Source organism: Phaenicophaeus curvirostris, chromosome 5 (genome assembly GCF_032191515.1).
Source record: "Phaenicophaeus curvirostris isolate KB17595 chromosome 5, BPBGC_Pcur_1.0, whole genome shotgun sequence".
NCBI classification, from domain to species: Eukaryota; Metazoa; Chordata; class Aves; order Cuculiformes; family Cuculidae; genus Phaenicophaeus; species Phaenicophaeus curvirostris.
The window spans coordinates 47,390,211-47,418,167 of NC_091396.1; the positions used below are offsets into that span (position 1 = coordinate 47,390,211).

The 27,957-nt window shown below is 38.8% G+C and overlaps 1 protein-coding gene and 1 long non-coding RNA gene across 3 annotated transcripts in view; one reads left to right on the forward strand and one right to left on the reverse strand.

The window, feature by feature from the left end:
- Positions 1–46: 46 nt before the first annotated feature.
- GTF2A1 (general transcription factor IIA subunit 1) lies at positions 47–27,894 on the reverse strand. Its single transcript, XM_069858634.1, has 9 exons — positions 27,572–27,894; positions 22,163–22,264; positions 20,309–20,510; positions 16,905–16,969; positions 14,841–14,916; positions 12,910–13,037; positions 11,735–12,055; positions 9,081–9,170; positions 47–4,800 (listed from the first exon to the last, which is right to left on the reverse strand). Exons 1-9 carry the CDS (start codon positions 27,599–27,601, stop codon positions 4,693–4,695), a joined length of 1,122 nt encoding a protein of 373 aa, XP_069714735.1. The 5' UTR covers positions 27,602–27,894; the 3' UTR covers positions 47–4,692.
- The window catches only part of LOC138721490 (uncharacterized), a 29,682-nt gene continuing 28,457 nt past the window's right edge, over positions 26,733–27,957 (forward strand). For both annotated transcript variants that reach the window (XR_011337559.1, XR_011337558.1), the window contains exon 1: positions 26,733–27,091. This is a non-coding gene — a long non-coding RNA (uncharacterized lncRNA). The remainder of the gene's footprint in view (positions 27,092–27,957) is intronic.

The following is a 27,957-nucleotide window of genomic DNA, read 5'->3' on the forward strand; positions in this document are numbered from 1 at the left end:
AGTTACCCTACAGAGAAAATTCTTAAATAGATATGAAAGTCTGACCTCAAGATTAAAAATTGTGATTTTTTTTTTTAATAACACTGCAGAGATAAATGGAAAGTCTACAAGGCAAACTCAAGAAGCAAGTGACACTGAAGTTACCCGTATGTGATGAAAATTAAATCAGATTCTTCAGTGTTATTACGGAAGTCATTAAGCCTCATATATTAAACAAATGCACATGCAAGATAGTAAATGAAGTGGCAAACATTTTTAAATAACATCTTTAATTAAAGTTTTTGCAAAGGCAAAATATTAAACTTAAAATAGGTCTTAGTACATCAAAATACTAAGTTCTCTAATTGTATTCCAAGCATGGCCTTTGAAACATAATATCCTGTATATCACAGAGGAGCAACCTTGATCTGCAATTGTACAGAATGAATTTTACAAACATAATAAATATATTTACCCCCTTACACATAACAGTATATGTACAACAGCAGTTGACAATAGTAGCTCAGAACAGCAAAAAAGGATATTCCCCGACTCCATAACCTACTGGTACCCTATGTACTCTGGAACACATCTCATTGGATTACTGTACATATAGCTAACCCAAGGTCATTCTTCCCATTGAAAAAGCTCCTTTTGTCCCACAATGTCTAATCCACCTAATAATAATTAAAAGACACACTGCATTAACTGCCTGAGAAAAGTAGACAACAGGGAAACCAACAGATTGGTTTTTACACATTTCCCAACCAATCACAGTAATGGAAAACGATTAAATGCCAGGCACCAATACGTGACAATGTGCAAGTTTCTTCATCTTGTATAGTCACTAGTCTCAAAGTCTGAAAAGAAATCTAATTTCATTTGGGTGGGTGCAGGTGGGGTGGGACACAACAAACCCCACGATGTTGTGTAAAGCAGCCCAGAACCAATCCAGTGTGCGTTATCCTAAAACCACTGTTCACATCCTGGAAATTTTATTGCGTTCTATTAAGGAAGCTTTGGCTTTTGGGGAGATTTGGGGGGCTTTACTATTTTTAAAGGAGCTTTTACAAACTGAAGAGATTGAATCGAAATGAACCTTAGTTAACAAGTTCTCTAACTCTTTCACTGGAATTAAGAAATTTTACTCTGGTAGTGTTATGTAGTAACATAACTACTGCTAACTGTCATGCTGTGGAATGAATTTCACAGACTCAACGAAGTTTACTTTAACATTCCTAGTTGTGCAGAAGACAGAAAAAAAAACATTAAAAAATTCTGTTACATGACACAATGGGTTCTTTGCTCTTTTCTAGAAACTGTGCTTCTGATTCATATATCATATTCTTGGAAATAAATTCTGACCACAACTATCACTTTAAATTGTGTTTAGGAAAATGATGTTCAAATGCAACTTGCGAGTACAATGAATGAACAAAAAGCATGAAGTCTCAAGGAAATCTTGTCACTTAACAGCAACTGAGGGGGAATAAAACCGTATTTTATTTAAATAGTCCAACATAAAATTCCTTATGTGACCAAATTCTCTATTGTCTCCTTAACAGAAAACATACATCAATTTATTTTCAACTCAGATGTTTTAAATGATTGCACACACTAAAACCCAACAGAATTAGAGCAAAAAAAAAAGCTTTTCTAATTGAAGTACTGGAGGAAATTAATTCTCTCAGGAATCAAAAAAAAATGTACTGTGATACTGGCAAAATACGTATTCTGCAAACTAAAAAGGCACGAGACTCCCATTTTTGCCCAGTTGCTCTACAAGTTTCTATCAGCCATCATAGTTATTATCATGAAGTTATCTTCCCCATTTTTTTAATCATAAAAAGGTGCTGCTTTATCTGTGCAAATTTTAACATAAGCCCTCTTGAAATCATTGTTTCCATAATACTGAACTGCTTTAATGGGTTGAAAAAAAGAAAAAAACAAAGCACCAAAAAAAAACAACAAACCAAACCAAAAAAACTATTTCCGAGGGGGGAGGTGTGTGAAATCATTTATCAACTATGAACATGGGAATCCCTTGCCCTCTGAAAGGAATGGTTGCTTTGGAACCTGAAGAAATGGTCTGTTCAGTTACATAGTTAAAAATATGATTAAAAATTCAAGTACAATAATAAAATCAAGCAAACTACATTCTTACAGCAAGCTGCTACAATAAAATGAAATTAAAACATGCTTTTTGATTTAAAAAAAAGAACACTTGATGTAGCCATAAGAGCACAGTTTGGTATGTTCGTGTTTGACTGGCTTTCTGAAGACTTCAAAGGTTTTTGTATTTGAAGACAAAACCTATCTGAAAAGCATACCATACAGTTAGCTTGCAAGAGACTGTGCAAGTTCAGAAAGCTTCTAACATCCTTCAGAACAGGTTAAGCTTAAGTTACCTTTAAAGTTCTGCTATCCCTTAAAAATAAATAAAAAGGCTATGCAGCTTCTAGTATATGTGAGTGGGTGAAAAAAAAAAAATCACTGAAGATGTATGAAAATAGAGTGTTGTAAAGTAATCTGGGTTCCAGTAGTATAAACAGGAATCTATAGCTAACGGAACTGTTTTTTTCCATTTATTGGTTTGCTTGTGCAGCATTACGGGGAATTTTCTCAAGTTCACTACTTAAGACTTACTGGTAACAGATGTGGAAAAGGTGAGGGAAGGAATTAGTTGGTACATTACTGATTTCATTGCAATTGTACATAGAAGTGTCAACAGTGGTAAAAAAATAAAATACCTGCTTTGTTCAGAAGAACGCACACAGCAACCAGTTTGAGCTACCTTGAAGCTCCAAGCCAAAAACGCACCCTAAATTATGATTCCATTACATAAGATTCAATTAGAAGAAAAAAATATTTCATGAAGTTTTTTGTATGTAGATGGCTTACTAGCAACCCTTTGGCTCTAGACATAGCCTACAGGCAGTTTTAGCCTGTATCAATGAGAGCACAGGTGTACAAAGTCACAGGGAAAAAAACAATCTTTACAATGTAGTTTGAGTTTTCTACATACTACTGAGACTATGAATGCACTTGGAGGCAAGTAAATTAGAGAATGAAAATTACAGCAGTCATTATATACTGCTAAAATACACTTATTGTATTGAACGTGTATCATGGTCATAAATCATAGTTCAAACGTCTGCTTCTGAAAGTCTTTTTCAATTTAGTTAAAACTATCTTTGCTGTGTTCTTTTCTCATCACCTTTCCAAGCACCCGAAGAAACTTAGTTCTTTTGAAATGGTGAGCCACATGAACATTCCTTCCTCAACAGTTTCTGAATTATAATGCCCATTCCCTCTCCTTGTTCAAAAGTATCTGCATTTCTGAAAGCAAGGATTTACAAGAATAACCTATGCATTAAGAAAAGGTGTTCACTTCTCAGGAGAGGAAGGGAAGGAGGGGGGAGAAACCTTGTTGCTTTTCACAATAAAAGAAAAGCACCACGAAACCACACCTCTGGAAAAGGCGAGTGAAAATTTGACTACACAAGGTTTAGTGCATCTGACCACTTGATGTTCTGTTACCAAGACAGTCTAAAGATACTCTAACATAACTTGTGTTCTTAAAGCTGTGCAGCTCTTTTCATGAAATTGCATGCCACCTGGAAACTTTAGAGAGATTAAATGCTGCAGGTAACTTACAGCTATAATTTTTAGTAAAGCGCATCTTTATTAAGAGTTGCAGCCAGGATGTTAGAATTCTTATGTGATTTTCTCTACAGAAAATTTAGTCGTTCTTGTGGTCTGTTGAATTACTTGCGAATGTCTGGAGTACGCATGTAGTAAGCAAGTGAAGAAATGCATCTATTATGCCGTTACCTATACATCTGATTCAAATTGTCTCCAAAGGCTTTTAAAAAAAATCATGGAAACAATATTATTTGTTTCAGTTCAGTGATGCCAAACCACCACCAAACAGCAAGAATATAATTAACAAGTTAAGCAATCTGACTTTGTTGGGGTATCTACAGGTGCTTAGTATTTAAAAAATACAGCCCTAAATAAAAGGTATCACATCGAATTAAAATAATTTTGAAATATAAATGATCATTTTACCATTTTGTAACTGCTAGGAACAACAACTTGTTTATGGGGAACTGAACTGAAAACAACAAATAGATATAATAATTAATGAGCATATGAGAATTAAAAATATTTTCCTTATACAAGTTATTTAAAATTTAACACCTTAATTCTTACCCTTCTGTACAAAGCTTCCACGCAGTTGAAGTAACATTCTGACCATTCTCACTACCAAAAGGAAGTGTTCAAAGCAAAGATTTGTACACACAATAAGCATTTTCAGATTAATAATCTATCAAAGGGAAGAGTTCCTTCAATCAGTGGAAGAAGTATTTTAAAATCTTAAATCAAGGGAGGAAAAGAGAACAAAGCCTTACATGCTAAATACCAGCTGTAGGTACCTGTATGTAGAATTGATAATTAAGGTATTCCTAACACACAAAACCAGCTCCCAGACAATGCTATATAGCTGCTACAGTCCATGGCTTGCTCATCTGAAGTAGTGTCTTTGTTGCCACATTTTACCTTTGTTCCAATACTTTTATTTGTTGTTTATTTCTGATGTGCAGATACTTATTTTGGTTGGAGTATATGTCCCAGACTCAACCTTTCCTGACGCTGAATTTTTTTTCCTTTTACAAGGAGTTTTTTTATTTTGTTTCATCTTTTAAAACTTCACCATTCTGCATCCCCAATGGCTTTGGAAAATACATAATCTCTTCCATTAAGATTCATGATGCCATCTTTGAGATGAAATTTCCATTTGTTTTTACTTCTATGGATCTAAAAACAGGGAAAAAAGTTGAACTATTACTCTGCATCAGAAACAGATAATAATGCATATGTAAATCAAAATAGCAAGACAAAAATGGAAGTAACATTGATAAATAACTACAAAATCTTGAAAATTTCTTAGTTAAGTACAGAATTAAAACAAAAACTAATTACACATATAGCAGCATTTTCTATTTTCGTATTTTAAACCAGAGACTGCAACTATCACGAAACCATGCAACCACAGAGGCATTTAAAAATCCAAAGCATATTGCACATTTTTAGAGGCAGCTGGGAAGGAAAGAGAAAGATATATCCACCTGCGCTGCTTTAATTTGACTAAATTATCTTTAATTACAACAGTTAAACTCCACTTGAAAGCCAGAAATCCCCATTTCAACCACTTTAACAAGAAGACCAACCTTTTAAACCAAGCCTGAAAGGGTCAAACACCAAGTTTTAGTAGTAGCACCCCATGTTTCATCTCCATTCTGCATGAAAGCTAGTCTGATCACATTATGTGCAGATGGATAGCAGGAGCATTCAACTTCCTACTTGTTTGACTCTGGGTTTCTAAAAGAAGTTTTGGTTAAAAGGCAAATGGATTATTTACCAGTTCTTAAGTATGAAAAACAATATCGTACAAAATGTACAAGCTGATATAGAATATATGTACTAGTCTTATAGTCTACAATTCCTCCTCAACAGCGAGTAATTATATATGATTTACATTCCAATTCTCATCGTAAAGTATCAGATGAGAAAAATAACGTCTCCAGCACTGGAGATGGTGGCATGAAGCTTCAACTTTGACCTAGTAGTCTTCCCAATCAAAATACTGGGCCTTTTAAGACTTTGTATAAAACAAATTTGTACAATTAGCACGGGAGATCAGTCCATCTATTTGCAACAATCCAAGATATACTACAACAAGGCAGGGGGAGAGGGAAGAGGGAGAAACAGGAAATAACCAAAGACTACATTCATTCAATTTTGCTCCCCAGGGAGCCTGGAAAATAAAGGTCTTTGGCTTACAATGGATATTCGTGTTGACACAAGATATAACAAAGCATAAACCAACAATTTTATTCATATTCTTTTCCAAGAACATTCCATACAAAAGTAACTCCTCTTTCTTCATGCTCATTCCCAAATACTACCTGATTACAGGAAGCAGGTTGACCAATGTGGTGAAGGAGATCAGAGAAGATACAAGGATGAGAAATAGCTTTAGTATCAGAAGACTTCTATTATCTTATCCCAACGGAGTAAATATCAATGTGCAGCACAGAGGCTGTTTCGGATGCTATGCCATCAAGTCACTTCACAAAGAAGCTAAATCAGGAACTCACAAAACTCAATCCTTTTCTTGGTTCATGACAGCACAAGGGCTTAAGTTAGAAAACAGAACTAAGAACAATTACACAAGACAAATATTTTCCCAGGGGTAACAAAAAGTCAATAAATCCAGTGTTTTATAAGTGGACTTTCGTATATGTATATAAATGTATGTCCTTATGTTCAGTTTAAAACTGAGCAAAATTCATAGAGTAAGAGTAAATTTTGAAAATACTCAAGAACATCCAAAAACCCCCACAAAACCTAAGACCGCACGGCAGATAAATACTCGCCACCTATCAAAAAGGGCACCAGGAAAAAACAAAAGACCACCAGTGCAATGAAGCATCAGGACAACAAGATACTAAAAGAAAGCAAAGATCTTTCAAAAAGCTGAAATTATGTCCAAAGGAAAAAAAGGTTATCATAAATTTTGCACATAAAACATGAAAAAGTAATTGGGTGATCTGAAAAAAAATGTTAAGGAAATTATACAAAAGGTATAGAACCCTGGAAGCCCCACTGCAATTTTTCAATTTCCATCAAGGACAGGAAGTCTCATCATCTACTATTAGTGCTTTAGAAACTGACATTAAAGTAGCACCAGAACAGATACGATCACAGCACTCAATCAATTATTAGTACTATTGTTTGGTCTGTGTTTGCTTTGAGCCAAAAAGTCAGTGGTTTATATACTCTACTTGCCCTTCCAACATGGCATTCAACAAAAAACCTTCATAAGAAGCATTTGAGCTGCCATGAGGCAAGAAAGTAGGTCTTCAGATGAATAAATAAGTGAATAAAGAAAGGAAAACAAGAGTAAGAATGCTGGTTTTACATTGAAATGAGATCATTCCAGAAGAGATTTGTGCTGGCTGGAGTCTATATGGTTTAAGAATTCACTAATCATCTGGAAAATGACAAAGCATCATGATGATAACAAAAGAACAGTTACTGAAGAGCTGCAGAAAGATTTTGCTGCCCTAACTCATTGTGTAATGAAACAATGGTGGCATTCAATGTATACAAAGGTAAAGATGGAAAAAAAATTCCAGCTTACATGGATACGAAAAAAAACATGTTTGAGTTGACAACTACAAGTCAGGAGTGAGCTCCCAATGTTTTAAGATTTTTCCCACGATCGCATGAACTTTGTGTTCAGTGGGGTCAAAAGCGCACAGGAACACTGATTGCTATGACACTTAGTAAACTGAAGGTTCACCTGGGTTATGAATAGCTCTCATCCTCCCCTCCCCTTTATCTACTTGTATCAACTAAGATCCAGAAGAATAATACAGATCTGGGGAATGAAAATAACAATAACAAAATGTTTGGACAGCTGTAGACATAACAATCAAAGTGTAGCTCTGATTTCCAAGAGGTGACTGAAGAGAGTTAAGATGGTCTGCAACATAAAAAAAAAGGCCCCAAGAAATTAAAGAGGAAACATTCTTCTGAACAGAGAATTAGGAGGTATCATACATAACTAAGGGACTAAAAAATAGGTAATTCTCCATGCATCGCATAACTAATTTATGAAACTTACTTAATTTTACAAGTATTCAAAAAAAAAAAATCAAGTTAATTTCTGATAGATTAAGGAAAAAGTCCTCTGCTGGCCATTTGATACAAAGCCACTCTCTCTCCCTCAAGAAACAGTTCACAGAAGGATGATAAAAATGCCCTGTGTGAGCATCGCTACCTGTTTGCCCTTGGCTCATTCTTTCTGAAGCATCCAGCATCAGCAGATGCAGGACACAGTGCAAGTGGGAACTCTGCTCAGAACAACTGAGCTAATCCTCTCCTTTTTATAGAGACAAGCTAAACAATTGTTTGATAAAGTGATGGAGTACTTTCAGGGCACAAGGCACTACAGAGGTTAACGATGGACACTGTTCCCTACCGAGTTCACATTCTTAACTTTAAGGAGGGTGAGGATCTCAGAACAGCTTCTGCTGCTCATGTTTAGCAGCTCCCAACAAGCTCTGACTGCTGTTCCGAGGTTCCTTGCTATCCTCACAAACTGCCTTGAAACTAACAGTTTTTGGATTACAGTCTGGAGGAGGTAGATGGCTGGGATGTAGATACTGATGTCACTTTTCTCTGTCTTAAATTCTGTGTTGAATCTGATGATAAGTCTAAGCAGAGTCTGGGTGTAACTGAAGATTTTCTAACCAAGCCATTAGTTGCAACACAGGAGTTTTTATTCAACAAGCTTACAGCATTTTTCTGCTTTAAAAAAGATCCTTATACATCACAGTCCAATTAATGTAGCATAGGAAATGTCAGAAAATCCATACTTAATAATCTTTCTGCATACTACCTCAGTAAAAAAAAAGTGCCTGATGTCCTCTAGATACATTTAAGACAACTGCAGACATGGATGGATCCTTGCATATTCCAGGACAAATAAGCAAGAGTCATTATAGAGAAGGCAAGGTGGTTCAGCAGAATTCAAAGCAAAATAGGCAGAAGTGTTCCACACTGCCGTTTCAGTAAAGAGTGCATAGCACAGAAAAGATCTTCACCTCTGATAACTACTGTCATCATCAAAAAGAGATCCTTTTCATGATCAAGGAACAGCTTTCCAGAAGTCTAAATCATAACAACTACTTCTTCCATTCATGGCCAGAGCAAATATACAAACTTACTTATAATAGTTCACTCTCCTAAGACCAGAGGACAGACCTTTTAAATGTCACAAAAAAGACAATCAAGAAAAAGTAAATGCAGCCAAATTTTTCTAAGCTTTACTTGTTACCAAGTTTAGTACAAACATGTCATACAAACCTGTTTTAAAAACAAATAATTAATTCTTATATTACCATTCACATTATAATCTTTAGAGATCTACCTGTACTTAGCTGTCACAAAGATATAACTTAAAACTTACGACTTGATAGGAAGAATAGAGAAAGTAGAATTTTTGGATTCTGCTCTGTAGAGATTACCTTATCATACTGGCACACAACAACATTTTCCGTATCAAACAGTTCTTGTCCTTCCTCATCACTCACATCATCTTCACTGTTAAGAGGCTCCTGAAAGACATGTAAAAAGTGATGCTGTTTAGTAAGATCAGAACTGTTACTTAGTGCTACAGACTAGGAGAAGTCTGTCTAGAAAGCTGCCTGGAGGAGAGGGACCTGGGGGTGTTGGTTGACAACCGACTGAATATGAGCCAGCAGTGTGCCCAGGTGGCCAATGGCATCTTGGCTTGTATCAGAAATGGTGTGACCAGCAGGTCCAGGGAGGTTATCCTCCCTCTGTACTCGGCACTGGTGAGACCGCTCCTCGAATACTGTGTTCAGTTCTGGGCCCCTCACCACAAGAAGGATGTTGAGGCTCTGGAGAGAGTCCAGAGAAGAGCAACAAAGCTGGTGAAAGGGCTGGAGAACAGGCCTTATGAGGAGCGGCTGAGAGAGCTGGGGTTGTTTAGCCTGGAGAAGAGGAGGCTGAGGGGAGACCTCATTGCTCTCTACAACTACCTGAAAGGAGGTTGTAGAGAGGAGGGTGCTGGCCTCTTCTCCCAAGTGACAGGGGACAGGACAAGAGGGAATGGCCTCAAGCTCCGCCAGGGGAGGTTTAGGCTAGACGTTAGGAAAAAATTCTTTACAGAAAGGGTCATTGGGCACTGGAACAGACTGCCCAGGGAGGTGGTTGAGTCACCTTCCCTGGAGGTGTTTAAGGCACGGGTGGATGAGGTGCTGAGGGATATGGTTTAGTGTTTGATGGGAACGGTTGGACTCGATGATCCGGTGGGTCTCTTCCAACCTGGTTATTCTGTGATTCTGTGTGATTATGCACAGGAGGCTACAGTCTTGTCTATGAACTGCAGGACCTAAAATGCATTTAAGGTGGGGAATATTAGGCTTTCCAGCAGAGGGCTGATGTATGTACACTTCCTTCCTACCTTGATCTTGAGATTATGTCCTTACCAGTTTTAGTCTGAAACTTCAGTGGCCAGGCAGGATTCTAAGCACAGCAGCCTTTTGTCACCATAAACATTCTCGCTCCTTTACTGTAAATGTTCTGGTGCTCTCAAGCTTTCTTTGCAAAATATTTATCACTATGCAGATTTTAATTTTTCTAAATCATCCAAATAGTGGAAAAGCGACATTAGTCACATAACTCCCTATACACCGTTAAAAATAGAAACTCCATGACTTATTCACATTTGATCTACCAGAAACAGAAACAGATCTCATCACACGCAGAGAGTTTTTATAGGAGAGGAAGGAAAAAAAAGAAAAAGCTTTAAGATAATCTTGCATTCATACATACAAAATAACTACTTCTCCAGACCTTCTAGAATGCATTTTCACATCCTTTTATTTTCATTTTTGCATCTTTATGCTAATGCTCATGTTCCAGCAGAAACTGAGGGGGGAGTGGGGGGAAGGGAGGGAAGGCAGGTGTGTTTCTTCTCATGGAAATAACAAACGCTTAAAAAGCTAAAACAACCTCTAGTAAATGCAGAAAAACTTTTCTGAAATCTTCTGTATAAACCTCAACTTCCCTCCTGCTCCTAAATACACAAGCCAAACAGGCAAGATGCTAGTGAGAAAAGAAAAGGGTATACTAGAGTTCCTAATTCCTTCCAAAGTAAAACTATATTTAAATGACCTCATAAGTGTTAAGGAACTGGTCCACTCACTAAGTAACTGCTGATGAACAAAGGAAGCAAAAATAACGGATCTCTAGCAGGCTGATAATAAAGTCTTGGCCTATAAAAAAAAAATTCCACAAGAATGCTAGCATTAAGAACATTACAAAAGAACATTTAATTTTTAAGCATGATGACCTACATTTAAGACAACTATTAAAACATTCAAACTAACTTCAGTGCTGATCAGGATAATGGAAAAGTGATGTGAACCCAACCTTATGTTGTAGCAGACACCATTACAGATGTACTACATTAACCTAGTTTAACTCCTTGATAAAAATTAGAAGTTTTGCCTGCACGTGCTGCAAAGGTGATACGGACTGAAATGCTACATTTGCTCCTCATACTGGCATCTTAAGTGGAATTTTAAAATAATAGGAAAGGCTGCAGAGAACCATGGAAATTATTTGACAGTTCAAAATGCATTTTAGGGACAGATTTAGGGAGTAATAAGTCTCCTGACAGAGACTGAAACAACCTTTAGCTTATTAGTATCCCTCCTCCAGAATTTTTTTTTCCAATTTCCTGTGCTCTCCTTTTTGTCAATCTTCCTAAAGCCTTGCTTTTGTATATGCTCAGTCCCAAATCAAGTTCACTATTTTTGCTTGCTTATGAAGGTTTCATAATTTCATGACTGACCTCTCCACAGTATCAGAAATATCAGTGCTGAAGTTTTTTTAAAATTCAAAACAATTAACATGTTTTGCAGTGCCCCTTGCCTTCACGAGCTGCATTTCAAGGTGCTTTGCTAATGCATAGTTTCCACAAGTTCAATACAGGACATAAAGAACTTGAACTAAAAGGATAAAAGTTATATTCTCAAAATTTTCGGAATGTAATACTATTGGAAGCATATAGCATTCTTTCAAATACTGCAAAAAAAATTTAAATGAAACATGAACATGCTGCAGTTTTCTGAAATAGCATTGAGTTTACCTCTTCAACTTGGCCATCTTCACCTCCATCTTTTTCTTTGTCTTCCTCCTCATCATCATCATAATCTTCTTCCTCATCTTCTTCTTCTTCAGATGATGTGTCCCCTGCTCCATCAACTTGCAGAACAAGTGGTGCTTGCGGTTGTGCCTGTTGTTGCTGTGGCTGCTGCTGACCAGCTGCAGGAAGCTGTGCTTGAGCTGGTGTAGGGGCAGCCACTGTTGTAGGTATGACTTGTGTTTTATTTCCTGTAAACAGGATCTGCTGAGGCTGAATAATCACTCCTGTCTGCTGGGGAATCCCTCCAGGGATAGGAGCCAAAACCTGATGGAATATCATTGCAAGTATTATGGCTGCTAACGTAACAAACTACCACATGACTTACAGAAAACAATTAAAGCATATCAGTCTGACTTCTATTAATCAGAGAAACAAGAGTTACAAATATTCCACTCGGTTACGCAATACTTTCTTTCACTACTCTATGTTCACTTTCTGCGTTTTGCATTGCTAAATCTACAAACAGCTACTGCCTTTCCATTCTAAAATGCTATCCCTATCACCACATCCAAGTTTCAAGTACAGCAGGAGAACATTTAAAAGCAGATGAATGTCTAAATTCAATTAAAATATTTTTAAACCTTCTCTATAAAATATTTAACTTTAAACTCTCTGCAAAATCTTATTCACAACTAAACTGCAGAACTGTGACACAATGCTAAATTAAAGCTTACACATTCTGAACACACAGCTGACCACATAGCTGAACAAAAACCCTCATAAAACATCTCATGTTCACTACTAAAATAACCAAGGCAGATTGTGTATTTTAGGTACTTTCTTCTTTGTTATGTGACACACGATCATTTTAACCAGTAAAAACATTTTTTAAAGTATGCAGACTAGGATCACGACCATATAATTGTCACCGGGGATGCAAAAATAAATTTTAAACAGTAGCCAGTCAGAATTCAGCAAGAATGAAAGTGACATCGCAAACGACATTTCAAAGCCGTACTTTCTTAAAAAGAACTTCTTTAAACAATTCACCCTTTTTTAAGTACATAATTTCTGACTTTGTGTTGTATTTCAATTTGCTCACAAAAAATGCAAGCCTCTTTAGTAATTACTATAATGTTTTTTTCTTTCAAGTGTACTTATTCAAAAATTTTTCTTACCTGCTGTATAACAGGTGCTCCACCAGGCTGCATTTGCGGTATGACCTGCTGCTGTAGAACAACTGACTGTTGTGGCTGAATGATATACTGAGCTCCATTTGCAGTTCTAACTACTTGGAGGATCTGGCCTGTAAATAAAATAAATACCAAGTTAATAAAATGTAGAAATTAACTTTTAAAATTACCTTAGTTTAGAAGCTTGTTTCCTGAAAGGACACTAATAACAATTAAAGAAGAGCATTTGTGTTTCTCTTTCACCAGCAAAGAGATACTGTGCTATAGCAGCTGCGTCAAACCCCAAGAACTATTATGGTTGTTCACCATATAAAGAAGGCTGTGAGGTACGAAATCCAAACCTAAATTTACATGTGCAAGTCGAAGTGTAATCCTTCAATGCAAACGAGTATTTTAAATATTAGCTCCCCACTTATGAATGTACCTTATTTTTCAAAACATAGATTTTACAGACAGAAAGATAAATTAACATATACCAAAATAGGAATACAAGTATCCACACTGCAAAAATTCTACCCACTGCTAACACTGTGATACTCCCAGAGTCCTGTCAGATGATGGTTTCTCCTCCAATTTCTTTCCTTCCCCATACCACAACACAGAAAATCCTCTATGTGTAACTTTTGTTTGCAATATTATCATGCAGCTGCCTTTTTGAAAAATCTATCCTTACATTTCTTATCCACTTCTCCTCTCTGTTCCCATAATGCTTCCTTTTGATTTTCTTTTATTGTCCTATAACTTAATCATTTTATACCTTTCCTCACTTCACAAAATACATCTAAGACTCTCACAGCTTTGGAGACAGCCTTCAACTCTGAAAAGCAAGAGCTAACATACATTTCAATATTAGCTTTTTGTATTTCCAATCAGAAAATTGGAAGGAGGAGAAGAAATTAAATTGGATAATCCTGAATGTCATACATTTCCCTCCAAGATTGATTTTATTTCCCATTTTCCCTTCACGGAAAAATACAGAGCCCTATTTATTGAAATAACTAAGTATCTATGATAGGTGGGACTACTCTAGTCTCTTGTATTTGTAACTGAAGAAAAAAATTCTGAACGTAACAAATGAGACACAGACTATTCTGTGCTATGGCGGGCATAGATGTGCTTCCTTAAAAATTGGAATTATGTTAATTTCTAGAAAAGCTGCACACTTAAATTTTATTTCAACTACGTAGCCATTAAACATTCAAATGTTTAAGGCACAGAGGTTAAGTCTTATGTGATTCTAAGCAGACTAGATGAACTACTTTGGCAAAAGCAGCAAGAATTTGTAAAACAAGCTTGCTCAGTTCTTCCTTTACTCTCCATGCACAATAGATCCAGAATCAAGCTTATAAAAATCAGCATGATAAAAAAAGTACATGAAGCACCAAATGCGTAGTTTATAGAAGAAACATTTAATTATATTCTAAACATACAGCATTATGGTATTTAAAAACGATAAATTTAAAACGAAATCAGCCTTACTAGCAAAATTAGAAATTCCACCGTGTTTGCTTAGCAGGTACTAGAAACTTTAAGACATTCCTCATCAGATATGACAGAAGAGCTGACATTGCTTTTGTAGCCAGTACAGTACGTGTGCTCAGATCACCCATTACAAAGCCCAAAAATTTGCAAAGGCGAGAGACAACAATACCAGCCTTCTTACTTCATGTGCTTCTCTATAAAGTGGGGAAAACTGGCATAGAATCTAACCCACACCACCATTTGTTCAGAACCACAAGGTATGTAACACTAGCAAGTCAGTGAGATGAAGATTCCAGGAGTCTAGTGAAAAGAGCATATTGCCTTATCAGGTTCTGCTTTTAAACAGTATACAGCAGGGAGTAAACACCAGAATCTCTCCCTCCCTCCAAAGCACTCTCAAAAACATTGTTTGATCTCAACGGTAAGCCAGTTACCTGAATTTGTAAGTATCTGCTGAACAGGAGTAACACCAGCAGGGAGAGCCAATGTAGCTGCAGTGGCTGCAGCGCTCTGAAATACAAGAAAAGATTTGTAACCATAAACGTTATTGCCAGTGTTTCATCTCACAACATATTGCCTGAAAATATGGACGTTTTTATTGCTCTTCACAATGTTTGCACACAAGTTTCAGCAGCTATTGAAATGCAGACATCAATCAACTGTACAGTATACAAAATACAAAAATTATTTTCCTTCTTTCTTCATAGGAAGAGAATTGAACCAACATTCTATAAGCATTATACCTTAATTCAGCTCCCCAGTTTCTTGGTTTATCTGCAAGCTCAGGATATTGTTTTTCAACTCTGCCTTCTCTGTTCATCTACTAACAGAGTACAACACTGCATTGTTCATGTGGCAATTTTACTTACGCTTTTCCGATGCAGCTAACGATACAGGCCTATGAATCTGAAGAAACATAGGTACTGAAGCAATGCTCGTGTTCACCTATCTTGTTCTCACAAGGAACAGTAGTCCGGTTTGCATTTTTCCTCATTCTGTAAATGATCTGCATTTCAAGCCCCGCCTAACAGCTCTTTTGAGTGAATTTACACATACAGCGTACTGACTGTTCACAGAATGACTAATCCTTTCTCTCGAGACAGCTGGTTAGAGAAGCCAAAGACTCTAACTGGGTAATGATTTGAACTTACAAGGAAACTGAATTCCAACACAATTATGGGAGCTCCAAATACAAAAATGTGTATTGAGTCCTTAACTTACAGAGGCAGATTGATTTCTCCAGAGGCCTTTCCCTTTCAAGGGTCTGATTTCAACTGCCTATGGAAAAGTCTCCCTTTCACCGCTATAAAGGAATCATGGCTGATTAATCTTTGCTACTGAAAGGATTTAAATTTTATTCTTGGGTAGAAATCTTACTTCCTGTTTATAAGAAATACAATCTCCCCACATTGGCCGATCAATATAGAAGTTGGAACTGCCAAAATTAGGTATTATCAAGGAAAACCGATAAGTGGTTGTCTGCACACTCAGGTCCAAAAGCCAGATGAATAAACTCTTACTACTCTCTGCTTCACAAGATATTCAAGGTCTGTCAGATCCATTCTTTAATACCAACTTTAACGTTTCTAACAAACACACACAGTAATACCAAATCGATTCTGTAACTATTTACTGAACTGCAGTCTTCTGCAGTATACAACTGAGCTACATCTTGAAAGCAGCAGAAGAAAAAGGTAATGTTAACATGCTCTCGACCTCTGCATAAATCATGTTATCTATGATTAACAAAGTGCAGGTTCTTTTCTATAAGGTCCACGGGCACTGGTGATGTGAAGGCTAAGCAAGCTGCTGCAGCTCTGACTAATTATGAAACTTTATTTCATGTGCTTTTAAAATAAAAGCAGTAAGAATGTAACGAATTCTGGTCTTAATACACATATTTAACTCTTTTTAGCTGTTGTTTTCATCACTTCGCAAGCAATTGCTTTTTAATTATGCCATGGCATTTAAAGGAAGATAACCAAAAGTAAATTTTAGAAATAAAAAAATGCAAGAAAAGGGTAGATGACCAGCTTTACACATTATTATGAAATTAAAGAATCTAAATAATGTGATCAGGAAATTTGATGTGAATTGCTAAATAATCTCTTTTTTGATATAAGCTCAAGTTTTCTACTAGTTGTATCTTTTTCGTGTATCAGGAAATACAACCTGCTTACATCAGTTAAGAGTGCTGTGTCAGTATAGGATAAAGCATCATTCAGATTCACACCAACAGGACTCCAACTTGATTTAAAAAAAAAAGTCTTGATTAAACACATTTAAAGCAGAGGATTAAGTCCTACACTTGTTATCAAAACTAAAGTCCTGGACTACTCTTCCTAGATCAGTGCAGCAGCAAAACTTAGAGATAGCATACGACTTTACCAGTGCACTCTAAATTACTTTTAAACATTTGATGACTAATACCACATTTGTGTTTACTATTTCATCAAAATAACTTACATAATGACAGCATATGTATAAACTTCTCTTACCATGCCCGATGCATTCATGTGTGGTATCAGCTTAGAATCTGGCACAATAACCTGCTGCTGAGGTGCTAGAAACAAAAAAAAAATAGCATTTCATGAAAATTATGCAGTCTGCGCAAAATAACATCCAAGCCAAAATTACTCAGAACACTACTCAAACGTCAGCCGAGCTTCATAAAAAAACCAGCTACTGAGCAGTGCCTGATATTACTAAGTTTTATTCTCAAGACAATATTCAACAGTACCTCTAGAGGTGATATAGCTATTTTGACTTTACAGATCTTATTTCAAGGTCTTCAGTTACCTATTCTGACCCTGTACAGCAAGATTTAAAATACATTTCTGAAGTTAAAGGTATTAGTGAAACATTGATAAATTTGCTGATGCTTAATATCGGTTCCTCAAAAACATCAATTGGCAGTGGTTTTAACTCTTAAAACAGACTTGCAAGTACTGTTGCAAGATGATGAAAGTTAACAGGATGCGTCAGTTAGTTTGAGTTAGGTCTAGTTAATGCAGCTCTTAGCATAAGCACACGATCTTCACTCTTCCTAATGTGGCAGAAACATAAGAAATATAATCAATCACTCATCCCAAACAACAAAATAGCTTTGGTGCGTAAAAGAAAATCAATAGCAAAACTATGCAAAAAAAGCCAGCTGATCACCTAGAAAGTCCAAGTCTATGGTACAAGCAGGTTGCCAGTGTTAGTAGCAATATTTGGTAAACAGGAAAAGGACAGAGCCATTTGAACAAACCAACAAGGTATTCTCCATCCAATCCTATAACTGGGCACCCTTAAGAATACTGGGGATAACTAAGAGCCTCTGAAAAAGATTCTGGGGAGGGAAGACCCATAATCCCGCACAAAGACCTGATGCCATGTCTCCAACTTTCAGGGAACCCAGTGAGAGCAAAACCACCCAAGGAAATCTTGTGACCCTGTGCCAGGACCACACACAAGATAGCAGTAATCACCATGCTGATCATCCTGATCTCTTCCCTGGGACTGCATCAGGTCACGCAAGTAACTACTACACCATCTTCCCCATGGAAGAGACAAGTAATTCATAAAACTACGTGCCTGTGATTAAAGTGCTTTGATATCCTAATTTAGCCTCCACAAAGTTTTAAGCGTGTTACTAAGGATAGAATAAGACCTTGCCTAAAGATACAAATGGGAGGACAGGGATCTCATTAGTTGAGGAAACCTGGTCAGTAGCATCACAGCTATTCAGCCAAGGAGTTGCTAGAAGTTTTGGCGAGTAGAATTCTCAGGCTCTGATGGCTGTAACTTAAGCTGAAACATTGAGATCATTTGAAGCCATGTGTATTTAGGAGTCTTAACCTCAAAATGAATTTTACCCCAACAGCTGAAACAGATTTACGTCTAGCCAAAATACAAACTGCTGTAAGAGGAAAAAACAAAACAAACCAACCAAAAACAACAACAACAAAAAAAGCCAAGCAGCCCCAACTCCCCAGCAACAAATTCCTGTCACACTACTCCTCTTCCATTTTGAATATGCTGTGATTGATTGGGAGGGTCAGGAGATTGTGGAAGGTGGACCACCCTACAAAGACTATGGTCTACAAAGTACCTGCCAAAGATCATGGCCTACCAAGGAACTGACAAATGCCAGGCTGGCTGAAGACACAACAATCAGGGCTTTCAAACTGTTGAAACCCCCAGTCCCCATCCAGCCCCTCACTAATGGGGCATGAGGTAGAGAACTGTTGCCTGGAACACAGTCCCAGCAGATGCGAGTGCAGAATGACCACAATCACATTCGACTGTGGTATAAAATGGGGTCCTGCAGGAGAGCAAATTTGAATTGGTTGCTACTCAGAGCTGAGGATCTGCAGCACCAGTGTCCCTCCTCTTGGATCAGGACACTGCCCGATGCTGCCCAGGGTAACTTCCCCAGGAATGAAAACCCTTATCTTACAGGTTAGTCATTGTGCGCATTTTTGGTCATCCTCCTGAAGGACTATTTGTGAAACTAAGGAATTCTTAATGCAGTCACATAGTAATTATTCTTGACTGACATATCTGTGGTTTATTTTTGTTTGCTGTAGTGCTAAGTAAATCCTCTTTTTTAGTGCCTGGTTGCCTGTTTTGTGGGTGCCTCTGCAACAAGGGGGAATTAGCATAGAATCATAGAATGGTTTGGGCTGGAAAGGACCTTAAACATTATCCAGTTACAACCCCTCTGCTATGTGCAGGGACACCTTCCACTAGATCAGGTAGCTCAAAGCCTCATCCAGCCTGGCCTTAAACACCTCTAGGGATGTGACAACCACAGGTTCTCTGGGCAACCCATTTCAGTGCCTCACCATCCTCACAGTAAAGAAGTTCTTTCTAATACCTAATCTAGATCCACCCTCTTCCAGCTTAAAACCATCACCTTTTATCCTATCACTACACTCCCTGATAAAGAACCCCTTCCCAGTTTTCCTTTAGGCCTCTCTAAGCAGGAGAGGGCAGCTGGAAGGTCTCCCAGAGTCTTCTCTAGGCTTAATAACCCACCTACGAACCCACCTATATTCTGACCTCTGGAATCTGATAAAAAAACTGAAGTCTGCAACTAACTACCACAGATAAGTATTTTAAGCCACAATTTTAATAAAACAGTGAAAACTCAACTTAAGGATTTTAAAGGAGGCGTATTTGTTTACACAGCAGTAAAATCCAGTAGTATTTATCTCAGTTTTCAAGTGACAGTGTAATTGCTGAAGATGTTTTCCTTAAATTATTCACGAAGAATGCTTAAAGACAATAATTACAAGAAACATCATTGTTACGGCTAACTAAAATATATGTTGACCATTTACACTTACACAGTGTGCAAACTTTTAAGACCACAAAAATACCCAGCCATCGTGCTTTTCACTTGTAGCTTGTTCTAACATGAAAAAAACATCTCCTATGTATACTCAGACTGTTTTATACAAGTATTTTTTACGTCCTAGCATCCACTTATGCTAAACAATAACTTTTTTTTTTATTAGTTTGCTCCTAATGACATTACTACCTCATGACTAAATTGTCAACTCCATACGTTTACTGGCTTGAAATTACAGAGCGGCTAATGTATTTTCGACAGAATCCAAAAGTCATGTATTCTGAAAGCATAAGTTACACAGCAGATCAAGAGAAGATTTCAGCTTTTCCAAAATCTTCTGAAGAACATGACTAACACAAACATCAAGATACTTTTTGTCAAGACAGCTCTCTCAACCTATTAAATAGATACAAGTACAAGTTTAACATGAAGACACAAAGCAAACTATCACATAAACATCCTGACCTACATTTAGAATGTACCAAGGAGTTAGTCTAACTTCAACGTCAGATTAGAGAGTAAACCTCTAGCCTAGATTAGAGATTAGTCAGTAAATCTGACCTTGCTGAGACGCTGGAATAAGGACCTGCTGTGGTTGAGACTGCTGCTGCACAGTCTGTTGCGGCTGAGGTTGTGTGTGATGGTGGTGGTGGTGATGCTGCTGCTGCTGCTGCTGTTGCTGTTGTTGCACATGCAACAAAAGCTGCTCTTCTGAATGGAAGCCATCTACAGCCTTGGACTGCATCAGCTTGTTCTCCCACAGCTATTTTTGAAAAGGAAAGAGAAATCTGTACAATTTTTATTCAACTGGATTTGAAACAATATAAAGACAATACTCCAAAACTGAATTTGTTTTCACTGTTTACCTTGTGCAGTCTACTTAGTCAAAAAGCTCTTAGAATATACAGACTGAAGTAGTTAACTCCACAGAGGTAATGTTTTAAGAAAAGAAATTAAATACCCCTTAAGAATTGTCAGGCAAAGTTAAAGCTTTAACATTCATTCTTTCTTCCAAGCATGGAAGATTCATAACAACCCTAACAGAAGCATGAACAGAGATAAACTGTTAACTTGAAATTTGCCTTCAAAATTTCATTTCTCCACCTTCTTCCTTTCTCACCTTTTTAGTCACAAAAATAATTCTTTATTATAGTTTTTCTCGAGCTGTTTCTTCTTGGAACTCATCAATAAAATTGCTTGAAGACTACTGCCTCTTAACACTTCAAGAGAAACTACCAGTATACCTAAGAGAACACCTCTGGACAACCATTTACACAGTTTCTACCACAATATCAAATTCGGCTTCTCCAGTATTTTATTTCTTAATGTCAGCTGACATGTCTCCCAAGCAAAGCCACAGGTGCAATAAAAAGTAGCTCTTGCAAAAAAGACAGCAATGCAACTATTCCGTAATATATCAAAGTGGAAAAGACCCAGGACTCCTGATTTCTAATCCTGCTTAGGACTCCCCAACCCTTCATCTTGAATACATCCTTTTCCTTTTTGTCTCTTCCCTAATTCAATCTTTTCTGATATCATTTGCAGAATACATCTGTGACACAAACACCAAGGTTCTTTTTTTATAGCACTCACTCCGTTTCCATCAAGCCAGGTCATAGTTTCATGGAAAAAAAGTCTTCACCTGTTTCTGTCTAGCCAAACTCAAGATTCCTTTCCCACTCCACACACCTTTTAATACTTTAAAAATAATGAGAGCGTGGGATGCCCCACTTTCTGAAGAAGTCCTCTTTTTTCCCCCTCCTCCCTTTTGAAGGGCTTCTTTTACTCAGGAAGAATTTGAAGAAAGCCATAGGAGACCCATCTGAGCTCAGGTCAACATCCTGCCTTTCTTTTGGTAACAGTTCAAACCTACTGTATGTAAAACAATTCTGAATTTGAGAGCTTCAAAAAGTATGATGCACACAGTGATGCAGTTTAATACGTACCACCCCCCAAACCCAATACTCCTGCAAACCATAAACCATACATGCAAATATCTGACAATGCATCCGACAATCCAACTCCACTACTTCAGAAAGACAAAAACATCCAGCAGAAAAGACACTTTATTTTTCCTGCAGAGAAACCTTAAGAATCGTCTGCTCGAAAACAAACACATTCTCCCCTTCCTTTTTTAAAGTTATGACATTTTGGGGACTGAAATAACACTGTGAATTGGGATGTCTGCTGTTAGTTTATGTCACGTTTGACATGCCAGACTAGGGAAAGTAAACAAGGTTAGAAGATCTCTATATACAGCAGCGTAATTCAAATAATATGGGGCTGCAGATACGAAGATTAATACAATGCTTAGCTAACTAAAAATTAGTATTTGTACTGTGTATAACAAGAAGCAGATCTGAAAACCAATTGCTGTACTGGTCTATTACAAAAAACTTTTCAGTTGCAACTTACTGTTTTGAGTTCCATAAGAACTTGTTCATCCACTCCTTCATCCAGAAAAATTTCTCTGACATCATTGATGACATCTTCAATTACAGACCTGTATAATTTAGGCTTTTTTTTTTTTTAAAAAAAAAAAAGGAACTAGTGAGTGTTGTTTTGAAAGACATTTATCACTTCAACGTTAAAAGTAGTATTTCCCTCCACAAAAAAACCTCTGAGAACTACATTACAGAATACCCTGCATGTTTTGGAGTGACTAAAATGTCCAAGGAAGTATAAATCAGCAAGAACAGCTCAAATGAGGTGAAAAGAGAAGGGTCTGTTCACTATCTTTTGTGACATAACTATAGCACAAGAGCTTTCAAACCTTGAGGAGCGCAATTAAAGACAGAGACAAGGAGATTGTTTTCCATTCCCTAAATTTGTTTCCCACTTGACAATGTACTTACTGAATACACAAATATATTTGCATGTGTGCAAAATATTTATGTCAATGAAAGTTAAAAGTTCAAAAGGATATCAGATAAGTACTGAGAAAAAACTTATTAGCGCTTACTACTTCAACAGGAACCAAATATGGCTTGGAATGACCTTGAGCTGAAAAACCCTGAAGGCTCAGAAAACTGGAAGCATTCATGTGAATGCCTTGTTCTTCCTTATACATGTTTACAGAAACTATTGAATACAAGATATTAGTCTAGACAGACTTCTGTTTTCAATCAGTACTTATGTTTTCACATTAAAATTTTCTGGGGGAAATACTACAAATACATTATTATTATAATATTATACTTATTTTATCATTGGCAGTTTAGGCATAAAATCAATTGTCAATTCACTTTCAGTTGCAGGTACAATATTAAAAAGGAGAATATAAATACTTAACCTTATCAATTAAAGCACAAAATTAAACACACAAGACCATAGGATAATCGTACTACACATGTGCTGTACCTTTTAAATAGCACAGCTTAGACATTCTCACATGTGTGTACCTAAACAGTATTTTGGTTGGGTTTAAACATCTGTGCTATCTAACTGCAAAGGACCACTACGAGCTCTAAATTAACCGTATATACTTTGCTGACCAAGGCTGTTCCTTGAGCTGTAGGTAGACCATTTTTAAACTGCTCTGAAAGTAGCTACAACCTTCTGTAAACTGACATCTTCCTCTACCCCATTCCATAACTTCCTTAAGCAATAAATCCCACATAATACCACACGCATCAGATGTTACGTACAAGCAAAACAACCACTCTCTACCATGTAATGGGCTTGGTACCTGAAGAGCGCCGTAACCAGTACCAAGCACATGTAGTTCCAGCAGCACTGGAACTGTGTAAATTTACTGCATGTATTTGAAACATTTATTTTATGCACATGCATTGCTTAATGTATACCACAAGTGTTGAACTTATTAAAGATATGCTAAAGATCATATCTCACATGTGTTATGGAATTGTTATTTCCATGTTATGGAATAATAGAGGGAGAATAGCAACATATTCACTAATCCAGGAAAAAGATGAGCGGTCAATAAGCACAAGAAATTGAGTATCTTTGCTTCTCAATGTTAAAAAAAAAATGCACTGATATAGGCGAGAAAAGAACCTATTTGGAAGCCTGGAACTAAGCAGTCCAATGGCTACTTAGTCCATTATGTCCCTTCTGTTTTAAAACAAATTGCACTGGGGCATACTCAAGTGATTTTTTTTTTTTTCCAAAAAACCGACAAAACAAAAAAAAGAGGGGGGAACAGGGGGCGGGGCAGAAGCGGGCACAAAAAAAAAACCAACCGCAAGACAATACCTTGGCAAAAATAAAGTACCTGCACACCTGTAAGGAGACAGTGTCTGTCTGATTGTTTAACCTATACATGCTTATAGAATACTTGGAAAAATCCTATCTAGTTGAAAATATTCTCTTGTGTACACTCCTACTGAACATTCAGCCCACATGGACGCTAGGCCGTCCACAGAGGAAGCAGCAATGCCTTCAAGTGCCATCCACAGTGCAATTTCAAGTATCAAAAAATGCTTTTTTTGTACCTCAGCAGAGGCAAATCCAGCAAGTAAAACTACAGAGCAGCCTTAAGCCTTGGACTTTAAAAAGAAACACACTATATAGTTTTAGATATACACTAAATGTTGGCTTTAAGTAGTATTTATGTTACACTCAAGGTGTTTATACAAACCACATAAGACTTCGGAGTTTAATGACAATATTATTTTCATACACTGCTACTCAAAAAATAAACACAGGAATACAATTACTAAAACGTCTAAAGATGGGACAGCAGGTGAGTTAAGCTTTCCAGTAAATTTCCGCACTCAGTGAGAGCAATAAGAACATAATAGAAACTTTAAAGATTGCTATTAAAATAATCATGCCTTCATCTGGTTTATATTAAAGTGCCTCCCTCATAAAGAGTACATTGCTGTAAACTTCAAACTCTTACGAGCAAAATACTCAAATCACTCTTCAATAAACACCACTCCAAACACTTACTGTAGATTAAAGACAACAATGAAAATTCCTGATTTATTAGATAAAACCACAAACACACAGAAAAGTTTTTAAATCCAGTATTTTCCTCTCTGTGAACATAAAGAAACTATTACACTTCACTTTCTCTGTGCATCTTGTAAAGAAAACTTGGGAGTATGGCGAGACTGCTACACACACACCACAAATCCGAGGAGCAACCAGCAAGCTATTTTAAGAAATGCCACATGCCTTTAGGGGCTTACACTTCCTACATTCCTTCAGTTTCAAGGGAACAAAAACTGCATCTCTTTCTAATTATTATCACAACACTTGGGATTTAGGCAGTCTGGGTTTCCAATAACCAACACATTATGGAGAGATATATTGCAAAATGCTTTGTGCATTTGACAGCCATTTGGTCCTGCTTGCTTCTACAGTTATCGCCGAGAAGTTGCTTATCTTTCTCCTATATGTGCGGTCACTGCTGGAAGCTAGCTACATGACAGACAGAAGAGTGCACAGTAAAGTAACTAGTAAAGGTAACTAGACACAACTACATCAAAGGTGTGTGTAAAAAGTAGTAATACATATAATCTACATCATAAGCATTAAAATTTGAGCTTTTTTATGTTGTCCCGTACTTTTACAAATGGATTACCTTTGTTACCTACAAAATCTTATACTGTAAATAACTGTTAACGTCTTATTTGTCCTTTATTAGGAAGAACAGATTTCTAGCAATTCAGATTTGATGTCATCAAAATCTGACACATCACAACTGATGTGTCAGTTGATGATACAACTGACACATCAGGCTCAGTCTCCAGCTTCCCAGTCATCACCTGGTCGCTGTATTTAAAAATGTTGGTAACCCTAGGGTAAGCACCGCAATTCTTGCTATTGAATGAGACCAGAATTTGAATAAGCTGACCAGGCACTATTGCAAGTTTTACTACTTAATTGAAAATTAGCCTAGAGCATGCTTATTTGAAGCAAACTCATTTTAAGCTTGGGTTTTGCTATTCCAAACACAACATTCAAACTGCAACACCTTCCAAGAGAACTTTACTGAAGTTATGCCAGTACTGAAACAAAGCCAAGAGAAAGCAAGTCTCAGTAAACTGTTAAATCCATGATACTTGTAGGTACTCTGGAAATTATTCTCTCTATATATATATTTGCTACTTCGTACTAATATGGTTGGAAAAAGGAGAAGCAAACCCCCTAATGTGCTATACAAAAATAGAACTTCTTGCAATCAAAAAATAAAGCCAGAAGTTTATGAACAGGCTAACTAACGGATTCAGGTCACACACATTCAATACGCATCCTACTGAGTAACTGCCCTGCACGTAACAACCAACTACCTAATGAAAATTTTCTGATACAAAACCTGACAAAATACCAAAGCAACAACAGTTGCTACCTTGCCATTGCACAGCCCCAACTCACAGGCAGGTTTGTAGAATTTCAAATTTGGAAAGGCAAGCTAGAATACTTTGCATTTGCTTTTGCATACTGTTTTGCAGTATACTGTATATTGTAATACAAACCAAACACTAGCACAAAATTAGAAAAAAATACTGCTTCGCCCAGACTGTAATATAAAGGATTTGTACACCTGTCAGCTTAAGCCATCAGAAAGGCACAGAAACTATCCAACGGTATCTGCCGCCTGTGACCCACAGACAAAACTTTAATTCTAGCATTACTTTTAGGGCAACAGCTGTAGTGAGACCTTGGCAACGCGCCATGAAATAAGCACCACATCTCTCCCTGACGTGCCGGGTACGAACGGTTTAAATTCTACTTTTCTCCACGCAGCGGAAAAAGCACTTTCCAAGCGCTTACGAGAAGCACGGGAACGGGTGCTGGTGGAGGTGGGGGAAGGGGGTTGATAGAAATAAGGTAAAGAGTTCCAAACACGGGAGGGGGACGAAAACCGCGTTTGTGCAACGCATAAAAGCCAAGGGAAGCCCGCGTGCGGCCCACCGGAGCCTCCCCGCCGCAGCCGGCAATAATCGCCGCCGCTCCGCCAGGCCGGCGGCCCCGGAGGGAAGGGAGCCCCGGCTCAGCCCGCTCGGCTGCGAGGGACCAGCCGCCCGGCTGCCAGGCTGCGCCGCTCGCACCTCCCAGCCCGCGCTCCGCGGCTCGCTCCCTATTTAAAGGCTGATGTGGTGTTTAAATGGAGAGGCGGTGACGTGGGGCTGGAAAGCACCTTCCCATCCTAGCAGAGTCTATATTAGAGAGCGGCAATAGCTCTATATAAACAGGGCAGCCGCAGGGAGGAGGAACACTAGGAGCAGGGAGGCAGAAAGGCGGAGGAAGCCATGATGGATCCCGGCGCCGCCAACAAGGGGCCGAGCCCGCCCGGGACGCGGGGCTCGCCCCCTCCAGCGCCTCGGGCCGGGGACCGGAGCCGGTTCGTGTGACTGCTTGTGGCAAACCTCCGTGAGTACGAGCGCGGCGGCGCGGAAAGCACGAGAAAGGAGCAGCAGGAACGGGAGGGGAGGGGGGGGGAATCGGGGTATTTTTTTTTTCTCTCCCTCCCCCCATCTCTCTTTTTTAAATAAATACTGCCCCGCTCGCCGGAGGGAAGCCGAGGGCTCTCGCTCCGGCCGGGCTGCCAGAAGTGCTTCTCAAACATCGTCTCCTTCTTATAAACCGACATAAAATGGCTCCGGCGAGCCCCGGGCGAGCTCCCCCGCCGGCTCGGGCGCCGCTGCCCCGGCGGCGGGGAGCTCCCGGCGCCCGGCCCCCGCCCCCCCGGGCTCCGCCGCCCCCCGCCCGCGCCCCGCCGCTCCTTCCCGCCGGGGCCGGTGGGAGGGCGCCGGGCGGCCCGAGGAACGAAGGGAGCGCGGGGGAGGGCGCGGCGGGCCCTGCCGCCCCCCCCGCCCCGGGGCCGCCCTCGCCCCCCGACCCGGTCCTTACCACGGGGTTTGTGTTAGTCGAGCTCGCCATGTCCCGAGCCCCCCAGGACGGCCCCCGACCGTGAGGGGGGAAGAGCGAGGGGGTGGGGGGGGCGCGCAGGGGGAAAAGTCGCCCCTAAAACAATAAACCTGCCCGGCTGCGTTTCCCCCCGAGCCCGCGCGTCCCGTCCCGGCTCACGGGCAGCCCCGCGGCCTGGCCCGGCCTCGTTCGCCAGCCCCGGGGCTGCAGCCGCCGCCGCCAGCCGCCCGCTCTGCCCGCTTCGCCCCTTTATATAGCGAGAGCCGAGCAGCTGCGCGAGCGGCCAGGGCGAGCGGGGGACGCGGGCGGGGGGGGGGGGGGGGGGGGCGGGCGGTGAGGTACCGCGAGACCTAGCGCGCCGTCACGTG

Coding starts and splice junctions, on each gene's coding strand:
- GTF2A1 (XM_069858634.1), bottom strand. CDS start 27,601: ATGGCGAGCTCGACTAACACAAACCCCGTG. Junction 13,038..14,840: donor GCAGATACTTACAAATTCAG/GTAACTGGCTTA, acceptor TTTTATTTACAG/GCCAGATCCTCCAAGTAGTT. Junction 4,801..9,080: donor TTGTGTGCCAGTATGATAAG/GTAATCTCTACA, acceptor CCCTGTTTTTAG/ATCCATAGAAGTAAAAACAA.